This window comes from Tursiops truncatus, chromosome 11 (assembly GCF_011762595.2).
Source record: "Tursiops truncatus isolate mTurTru1 chromosome 11, mTurTru1.mat.Y, whole genome shotgun sequence".
NCBI classification, from domain to species: Eukaryota; Metazoa; Chordata; class Mammalia; order Artiodactyla; family Delphinidae; genus Tursiops; species Tursiops truncatus.
In genome coordinates, this window is record NC_047044.1 from 9937417 (window position 1) to 9947627 (window position 10211).

At 52.3% G+C, this 10211-nt stretch overlaps 1 protein-coding gene across 6 annotated transcripts in view; it reads left to right on the forward strand.

Annotated features, from left to right (window-relative positions):
• The window catches only part of TMEM184B (transmembrane protein 184B), a 48915-nt gene that overhangs the window by 17207 nt on the left and 21497 nt on the right, over positions 1 to 10211 (forward strand). For 5 of the 6 annotated variants that reach the window (XM_073788178.1, XM_073788179.1, XM_073788180.1 and 2 more), the window contains 2 exons: positions 7329 to 7578; positions 9098 to 9263. In XM_073788178.1, coding sequence (XP_073644279.1) covers positions 7387 to 7578; positions 9098 to 9263 — 358 coding nt within the window. In that variant the 5' untranslated portion in view covers positions 7329 to 7386. Of the gene's footprint in view, positions 1 to 7328; positions 7579 to 9097; positions 9264 to 10211 lie in introns of those variants that run through there. The other variant, XM_073788181.1, reaches the window with a different exon arrangement.

Consider the following 10211-nt stretch of genomic DNA (forward strand, 5'->3'; position numbering starts at 1 on the left):
ACACAGAGGAAATGCATCATTGGCTTTTTTTCTAAATCGGGTTACTCATTTTTCCATCCCATCCACTGTGTACGCAGAGGATTTGTTGAAATTTGGCTAGTACATTTCCATCCTCCCTGATGCCAATCAGATGTTCTTGTGAACTAAATGGAAGGTATTTTAAAGTTCTTAACACATGAGTCCAAAACCCACTCAAATGCTTTGGAAATTTTTAAACAGATTAGAAAATTCTGTTACGTAGGCTTTTAGGAGCTCAGATATGAGCGTTTTTGTAAGTTACAGACATACTGTTTTTGGTGATAAAATCCTACAACAGGAGAAGCATTTTCACATATACTTTTCCAGAAAGCTCTGCCCTAACTGAGGTTTCTTTCGAAGAGCAGTTCCTTTCTCATTCATTGTGATAACATGCCTTTCCTGTGAAGGGACATATTAAATATGCCTTAAGATGTTTTTGAAACATCCCTGGGAAGCATCTCTGTGATAACCAGTGGTCATAGGAAAAAATGGGGCATTGGAACTTTTTTTTTTGGTAAAAGAAAGATGTGTTGGGCTTCCCTGGTGGCGCAGTGGTTGAGAGTCCGCCTGCCGATGCAGGGGACACGGGTTCGTGCCCCGGTCCGGGAAGATCCCACGTGCCGCGGAGCGGCTGGGCCCGTGAGCCATGGCCGCTGAGCCTGCGTGTCCGGAGCCTGTGCTCCGCAACGGGAGAGGCCGTGGCAGTGAGAGGCCTGCGTACTGCAAAAAAAAAAAAAAAAAAAAAAGATGTGTTGAGCTCCGTTGTTGGGTTTGACAAATCTTTCTGATTGCATTTCTACAAGATAACCAGTAAATCTCTGATACAATTTCCTGAGTGACTGCCCATCTCTTTACAAATTTGGTGGAAAATTCTACTGTTCTACGGTCTAAAGCTTTTTATTGTGGAAAATTTCTAACACAAGTAGAGTGCATAGTTTTGATAGAATGCATTTCTACCCGTCAGTCACTCAGCTGCAACAGTTAGCAACATCTGGCAATCTTGTTGCATCTGTCCCTCTCCCCCTTTTCAAAGAGCAAAAGCCCAGATGTCATGTTCTTTTTTGCCCTTAAGTAGTTCATTGTACATCTCCTCTTAATAAGAACCCTTTAAAAACTTTTAAATTTTGAAATAATTATAGGCTCACAGGAAGTGGCAAAAATAGTATGTAGAGTCCCATGTACCTTTTTTCCCCCCAATGGTGACATCTCAAATTACTGTAGGACAGTATCAAAACCAGGACATGGACATTAGTACAGTACTGTTAACTAGACGAGAGACCTTATTCAGTTTTCACCGTTCTTATGTGTGTGTAGTTCTATGCAGTTTTGTCTCCTGTAGACCCCTGTAGCCGCCACCACTATCAAGATACAAAGTATCTCACCGCCTGGAGGGAACTCCCTGTGTTACCCTCTGGGTATCTGTGCGCCCACTTTCCTTGCTGCCTCCGCCAACCACTAATCTGTTTTCCATCTTTATAGATCTCTCATCTTGAGAATGTTATATAAACGGAATCGGGCAGTATGTGATCTTTTGAGATTGGCTATTTTCACTAAATAGTGCCCTGAGATCTGTTTGGACTGTTGCCTGTGTCAATAGTTTGTTCCTTTTTGTTGCTGGGTAGTATTCCATGGTCTGGATAGAGCAGAGTTTAACCTTTCACCCGTTGAGGGACGTTTGGACTGTTTCCATGTTTTGAGGATTACAAACACAGCTGCTGTGAACATTTGTGGTACGTTTTTGGGTGAATGTACAATCACATCTCTAGGATAAATGTCTAAAAGTGATTACTGGGTTGTATGGTAGGTGCATGTTAGTTTTACAAGAAACTGCTAAACTCTCTTCCAGAGCCGCTCAGCCATTTTATACTCCCACCAGGAACGTATGTGAGAGCCAGTTTCTCTGCATCCTCACCAGCATTTGATGTCACTGTTTCGTATTTATATGTGGGTAGTGATATCTCATTGTGGTTTTAGTTTGCATTTCCCTAATTGCTAACGTTGAACAGCTATTTATGTGTTGGCCACGATCCTTCTTGAGTGAAATGTCTGTTCATGTCTTTTGCGCATTTTCTGATTGGATTGTTTGGGTTTTTTTTGGTTTGTTTTCTTTTTTTACTGTTGAGCTTTGAGCATTCTTCCTATACTCTGTGTTCTAGGTGCTGGTGTGTTGGGTATGTGGCTGGAAGATATTTTCTTCCACTATGTGGCTTGTCTTTTCATCCTCTTCACAGGGCCACAGCATGAAAGTTGTTACTTTTAGTGAAGTCCAGTCAATTTTTCCTTTTACAGGGTCATGCTTTTGGTGTCAAGTCTAAGAACACTTCGCCTAGCCCTAGGTTTCAAAGATTTTCTCCTGGGTCTTCTAAAAGTTTTGTAGCCTTACACTTTACATTTAAATCCATGATGCGTTTTTGAATTAATTTTTGTATATGGTATAGGGTTTAGGTTAAGGTTCTTTTTCTTTTTTGCTTCTGGATATCCAATTGTTCCAGCACTATTTATTAAAAAGATTATTCTTCCTCCATTGATAAGGACTTTTATTTTTACATACCCACCATGCACCTAACAAAATCGGCAAGAATTCCTGTGTGCTGTGTATTTCAAAGAGGTCTTCTTTCAATCATTGGTTTGTTCGCACCAGGACCCAACAGGGTCTAGTAGACATTGCATTTAGTTGTAATGTCTCCTTGGCTTTGTTCCATAACAGCCCCTCAGCCACCTTTGTTTATAAGCCCCTAACTCCTGGGAGAAACCAGGTCATTTGTCCTATAGACCGTCCCGTGGTCTGGCTTTGGCTGCTACTTCCTGGCGGTATCATCTGTTTTGCTACCCTCTGTATTTCCTGGATACTGGTGGTTAGTTCTAGCGACTTGTTTTGATTCCAGTTCACTTCTGGGGTGAGGGTCCTTCCTAGGTGGTGCTGTGTGCTGCCTGTGCACCTCACTAGGGGGCTCAACACTTCTGGCTGCCCCCCTTTAGTGATGTTGACCTTGACTGTGGGTTTGGAGGGTGCTGCCTGTTCCATCCCTTATCAGGTTCCCCATCCGCCTCTCACTTAGCGGTTTCATCGTCCGCTGATGATCTGTATCTATGCCCATTATTTGTGTTAGGAGTTGCAAAATGGTCATTTTTTTGGTCGCATTCTGTCTCCATTTACTAATGGGCTTGTGTAAAGCGGAACACTCCCCCGACAATGACGTCGTTACCCTCAAATGTTATAGACGAAGCAGCTGAAGCTCTGAGAGATGAAGTCAAGCCAGCAGGCGGTGGAGTCCGGCAGGAGCTCGGCTTGGTGACTTCACAGCTGGAGCTCGGTTATGCCCCATAGAGACTCTGCCCCAAAGTCCCTGCCACTTCAGAGCCTACCCCACCCCTCTCCCCAGCCTTGGCCAAGGCAGTTGGTGCTTCCTCGGGGTTCCCTGGGTGCTCGGCACTCACCCTTGTGCAGTGCGGTGGGGTAAGTAAGGCCTCTGGGTACCCCTGTTGCATCGAGCAGGCGTGTAGAGGAGCCGTGAGTCCTTGAGGCCGAGGCCGGGTCTTCCGTGCCCAGCACAGCACCCAGAGGCCTCCGGATGTGTTTGTTGGAAAGATGACTCCAGTGTCTCCCCTCAGGCTCTCTGCCTGACCCTGGCAGAAGTTTAACGTTCAGTCAGTTAAGAAAATACAGGGGACCTGCCAGAGCATCTGGGGTTCTGAGCTGCATCCGTGTATCCCCACCTCTGGCATGTGTGTGCCACATTGAAGAAAGGCAGCCGGGGGGGTGGGGGAGGCTTTTCCCTGGGGAGCAAACTCCCACTTCTCCCAGGTCCGGGGCTCCACTGGGCCAGTGTCCTGCTCACCTGGGGGACCCAGGCAGGCAGAGGTCCTTTCCAGGTAGGTGCCCGTCCCGAGTGTGAAAGGATGGGACCCCAGTGTACATCCTCTGCCACCAGCACCCACACTCTGTGAACTTTGCGGGGTCTAGTGCCGTGAGCTGCCTGGGGTCCTGGGAACAGGGTGAGCTCTGGGAGACAGCCTTCCAGGAGCTGCCTTCACCTGCTTCTCTGGGTGCCGGGGACCCTGCATCTGTAAGTCAGAGCATTGTCTGAAGTATTTTGGGGGGTTATTATGAAAACCCTCAAGTCATTTGGTGCTACCCCAGGAAGCTGTAAAACCCAGTTTCACATCATTTTTCTCATCTCTAAGATGTAGATAGTGTTGCTTACTTCAGAATTGCTGTGAGAGAAAGCATGAGATCACGTTGGGGAAAATGATTTGCAAACAGCGAGGGCCGCCCGAGAGTGAAGTAGCTGGTTTGTATATCCCAGGCCCCCAGTACGAAACATGGCCAGCATGGGTCGGGCCGCCGGAGTGCTCGCCCAGGTTGTGGCTTCCCCTCCTGGGAAGTACCTCCCTCCCCTTCCTGCAAGAAGAAGTCAGGGCCCTGGTGAGATGGCCGTGACCCCTGTCCTGGAAGGGGGCTCTGGAGCCCGAGGGCAGCTCATCCATGGCCCGGGTTGGTAGACAGTAGGCACCTAAAACGTGTTATAGGACCTGGGTTTAAGTCCAGCGTCTAATTTGGGGGCAAGTCACCTGCCCTCTCTTGAGTGGACTTCTTGGGAACCAGATGACCTACATAAGGAGGGCACTTGAGTGTGAGGAAGCAGAGTCCCAGCAAGAAACGGGGCGGAGCCTTCATCAGCTCCCACAAGCTACATAGATGCCCTGGAGGGTTACCTGTGGTGCGGGTTAGGGTGGGGTCAGAGCTCAGCCGTCTCCCCTCTGGGGAGTCTGTACAGGGCCTTCTCAACACTGCCGTTAGTAGAGGACAAAACAGCCTTTGACACACCCGGCCCTTGCTCAGAAGGAGAAGATTGGGGAGTATTTGTACTTCCTGAAGCCCCCCCTCCCATTTCCTTGTGTTTGTTCATTTAATTTGGGATGACAGACAAAGATGATGATTTACAACCCAAATCTTCTTTTTCTGGAAATATTTCTGGCACTGCTTTTCAGTTTTGCAACCATACTTACAGGAGCTATTCTTAGACTTGTCACTGTGTCTCTTTTTCAAAGCACCACCAGTCTTTATATAGGCACCTTCTCCAGTTTTGAGTTTCTTTATATAGATGACGTCTCCAGTTTTGAGTTTTTAATCTAGATTCTTCTCTTGGTTGGTGTGTTATAGATCATTTATTTTTATAGGAAAATAGCAATATAGAGGGCTCTCCTGGGGTAATAACTTACAGCTAAGAGCAGACATGGCTCAGATGGGGGCAGAAGGGTGGGGAGATGGTGGGCAAAGAACCTCTTCTTCATTGCGGGGTCATGGTGCACCCCAGGAAGGCCCAGGGAAACCTCCCGTTGGTGTCAGAATGTTTTGGCTGAGAATATCAGCTCAGACTGGGAAGGCACTGGGAGAGGTCATCTGGGCTGACCTCAGGGTTCAGGCTGAGATGGTTGGGTTTGGGGGTTTGGCCATTTTCTGGGTCAGGCAGTGGGGACCCTCTGGGCCCAGTGAGCCCGTGCAGACACACGGCTGGTTGGGGTGGAGCTGAGACATGAGCCCCGGCCAGGGCTCTTTCGACTCTCACCTTTGCATCTGTTTGCATCAGTGGTTGGTTGGTCCCCTGGTCCATTGCAGGCTAGTCTTCCAGGGCCTCTGTTGCCAGGAGGCTCCGTGGCCCCAGGACGGCGTGCCTAACCTGTCAACAGGTGGCAGCACTGAAAGGCACTTCCGTCAGGGCCTTGGGTCTCGGAAGCTCGCGGATGCAGGAGTGGCCAGCCCTCCCAAGAGCAGTTCCGGGTGGTTCTGACAGAATGGCTTTGCTCTTTGAGAGTGGTTCTAGCCCCCGGCCAGCATTGGTCCCTGTTTGTAAACTTGCCAGGAGATCCCTCACAACAGCTCTTCCCATAACATCTGGGTTGCCATCCAGCGTGAAACCATTAATTTGTTGCCACCAGGAAGTGCAGGGCTGACATGACAGCCCGCCTGGGGTAACTGCCTGGGATCCTGGAGTGCCATCCTGTGTCCCGCCCACTCCCATCTCTCCCACCCAGAATCTTCCTTTAGGCCAGCTTCCTCAACTCTGTTCTTTGCTTCTCTCTGAAGTACCTCAAAGTCCTTTTGGAATAAGTTGTGAAAATCAATAGATAATAAAATAAATGTTACAAGTGGCCTTGGTGCTCAGCCCGGTGCTGGGGATTTAAAGATGGAAAAGTGGTCTTGCCTCGAAGAGTAGGCAGACTTAGGAGGATAAACGCGAGCCAATGACAGAGCGGCGTGTTACGTAGAACAACAGAGGCGGGTGAAATGCGTGGAAGTACCTGACTGGGGAAGGTGAACGGGACAGGCTTTTAGGAAGAGTGATACATGAGCTAAGTTAAAAGGTGAGCAGTTTGTTGGTGGGGAAGGGCCGCGAAGTCTCCAGAACGGCACAGCTGGTTGGGGAGGAGTGGATGCTAGCCATCAGGGAAACTGGGGAGAAATGGCAAAGAAGAGACACATACCCGTAGAGGGGATGCCTCAGTGCTGAAGTGATCTTGCTAGACCCAGAGGTGTAAAGATGGGCGGAGCCAGCAGGTAATTACTGAGCACCTGCTGTGTGCCCACCCTGTTCCAAGTGCCAGAGATCCAGCCGTGAGCAGAGCGGGGCCCCTGCCCTCAGGGAGCTTGTGTCTGCTGCAGGAGGTAGTTAATGAACATGTGAGTAAGGTACAGTTTGTCAGATGGAGTCGGATGGTAACGAGTGCTCTGGAGAGAAATCAAGCAAAGCAAAGTGGTCAGGAGCGCCTGGGGTGAGGGAGGGTTTGCCACATTTGAGCAGGTGGTCAGGGCAGAGGCCTAAAGGAAGTGCGGGAGTGAGTTGTGTGGCTGGGCAGAGACAGCCAGTGCAAAGGCCCTGTGGCAGGAGCAGGCTTGGCGTGTCCAAGAAACAGCAGGAGGCCAGTGTGGCTGGAGGGAAGGATCGAGATGGGAATTGTGATGAGATCAGAGAGCACGGAGGGCCCGTGTGCTCTGTAAGGACAGCAGCTTATACTCCGACGGAGATGGGAGCTGTCGGAGGGTTTTGAGCAGAGGAGGGACCCAATCTGGCTAACATCTTAGAAGGTTCACACGGCTGCCGTGTGGGGATGGTGTGGGCAAGGGCAGAAGCAGAGAGATCGGTCAGGAGCCTGTTCCATTAATCCAGGGGAGACATGCTGGGGGCTGGAGTGAGACGTGGTCAGGGTCTGGTCACATTTTGAAAGTGGAAGTAGAGACCTGGAGGGTTCTTTCCAACACCGCCACTGACGCTTGGAAGGAGGCTAACGTTGCGCTTCCCTCTCTCTAGGCCAGCTCATCGCTTACCCCGAGGGTTTCTCTCAGGAAGCCCCCTGCTGCCGGGCACCATGACTGTGAGGGGGGCCGCACTGGCCCCAGATCCAGCGTCGCCCACAACAGCAGCAGCCTCGCCCAGTGTCTCCGTGATGCCCGAAGGCAGCCCCACAGCTATGGAGCAGCCTGTGTTCCTGATGACAACCGCCGCTCAGGCCATCTCTGGCTTCTTCGTTTGGACGGCCCTGCTCATCACCTGCCACCAGGTACCCAGGCTGGGCAGGAGCCCCTGAGCCAGTGAGCCCCAGCCCTCTAGGGAGGTCCTGAAAGGTTTGTTGTCCAACAGAGTGTTAGTTAGGCCAGACCAGGCTACACTGCAGTAAAAAATAAGCCCGAAATCTCAGGGGCTTCACCCGGGGGAGTCAGGTTCCCGCTCAGTCAGCCCAGTGCAGGTCAGTTTCCGTTCTGTGTTTCCAGCATCTTGCAGCTTTTAAGACATCATCCATCTGACAGCTGTGGGGAGGGGCGTGTGCAGAAAGCACTCTGGGTGTTTAACTTTCTCAACCAGAAATGGCCCACTTCCAAGGGCCAGAACTGGTCATGTGTCTAGCCTAAACTGCAGGGGAGCCTGGGAACTGTTCAGGGGCACAGGATGGCAGTGACCCCTTTGCAGATGAGAAAATTGACACCCAGAGAGGGAGGAGGGAGGGGAACTAGCCTAGTCACGTACAGGTTGGTGGTGGAGCTGGGATAGAAGTCAAGTCTCACGTCCCCCTGTGCTCGCTGTCCCCGGGGAGGCTGCCATGGGCTGGGATGTGCCTTGGCTGCCCCAGGAAGAAGATTTGAAGGTTGCCAAGCGAAGAGGGGAGGCTGAGCCTGTTCGGGTCCCAGTGTTCCCTGTCCCTTCTAGAACTCGACTGCTTCCAAGGTGGTTGGCTCACAGCAGATGGGGAATACTTTGTTCTCTTCCTCCCAAGCCCAGGGCTCGGCTGGGCCAAGCATGAAGTCATGGGAGCGGAGACGAGAGACTCTGGCTGCTGGGACTGTGCATCGTGGTTAGAGCAGTTCTTGGCACTTGTATGCAGCTTTTTTTTTTTTCTCCTGCTTTCTAAAAACCACATTGCATTCTCCCAACTTCCCAGCAAGGCAGGCAGCACTGCACCTGTTCAACAGATGGGAAAATGAGACAGGCCATCACTGCAGCCATTCAGCCAGGAAGTGCTCCCACCTTCTGTGAAAGTGAGGGTCCCGTCCCTCCCGCCCTCTACACCATAAGTTAGTTAAGGGACGGGGTGGGGTGGGCGACCACCTGGACGCCTGTGTGTTAGCTCCATGCCCCAGGGGCCAGGTGTTTAGAAAGGCCAGGCGGCGGAGGGACATGCACACGCGTGTTAATAGCCTCCTCTGCACCAGGCACCCAGTTCCCAAACCTGGCCGTGCACACGGGTCCAGGGAGCTTGTCACAGCTGTGGATGCCGGCACGTCCCTGGCTGATGTGCACGGTCTTGGGCGTGGCCTCGTGGCCGGTGTCTGTGTGGTGGCCCTGGCGCCACCACGCGCAGCCTGCAAGCTTCACGCGCCCTGTGGTTGATGCTCCCACAGCCTCACGACGGAAGTTTTGTGTCATCACACTTTACAGAGGAGGACGCCAAGCCTCAGGGTTGAGTAACTTGGTCCCAGCGCTCGTGAGGACGGAGCTAGACACGGGCTGGTCTCCTCCTTCTGTGGAGCAGGCGGGCCAAGGCGGGCCGTGGGCCCTGACTGACCCGGCCCCTCTGCCCCCAGATATACATGCACCTGCGCTGCTATAGCTGCCCCAACGAGCAGCGCTACATCGTCCGCATCCTCTTCATCGTGCCCATCTACGCCTTCGACTCCTGGCTCAGCCTCCTCTTCTTCACCAACGACCAGTACTATGTGTACTTCGGCACCGTGCGCGACTGCTACGAGGGTGAGGACAGCGCGAGCGGCGCCGGGAGGGCCAGGGGAGGGGGGTGCAGAGCTGGGCCAGGGGCTGTGCACCCACCTTGTCTGGGTGTCCCAGCTTCCTCCCTGAGGGGCCAGCCGTCACTTCTTGAACCCCTTCACGGTTTCCATCCAGGTACCAGCACACATGTAGCCAGCGTCTCACCTGCTGAGGCGCTTTGCGATGCGGCCCCCAAACACCTCCACAGATACCTGGGAGCAGGGACCCTCCACCTGTGTCTCATTTCTCAGTGCCGGCATCTCTGATGGGGGAGTGGGCAGCAAATAAGCGGTCCATTTGTAGGTAGAAGCCCCAGGTACAGACGGGTAAGGGGCTTATCCAGGGGTCCGTGGTAAGGTGGTAGCAGGACTGGACCTCCCTCCCCACGTGTCTTAATTCTGAGGGCTTTGTCCCTGGAGAAGCCTGTGCTACTGGGACAGGTGACTCGCTGCCTTTCAGGGGGCAGTTCTCGTGTGTGGTGTGAAAGCACCACCCGCTCCTATACCGAGTTGCAAGCACCGGCCAGGCCCTGTGCTGGGCCCTGGGCAAGCCCGCCCTCAACCCGCCTGCTCTCCGGACATCTGTGCCACCTAAACTGTCAGCACAAGGAGACAGGGACGCTCTCTCCCAGTGGCCCTGGCCTGGGGTGGGCGGGGAGCAGCGTCTCAGAGAATGAGTCAGCGTCCGCCATGTCGTACCGTGGATGAGCGTTCGTTCTGGGCAGAGAGGAGTCCCAGCGTGCTGGGCTGGGAGGCGCTGGGAGCTGTGCAGGGGGCCGGCCACGGCCAGAGGAGAGACCAGCAGCTGGAGGGCATTGCCGTGGGAGCAGGGACGGGGACATACAAAGCCTTGTGGGACATAGAGGGAAACTTAGATTTTCTTTTTACTGGTGATACACAAACATACGATGTGATTGGAAACTGCAGTTTAGAA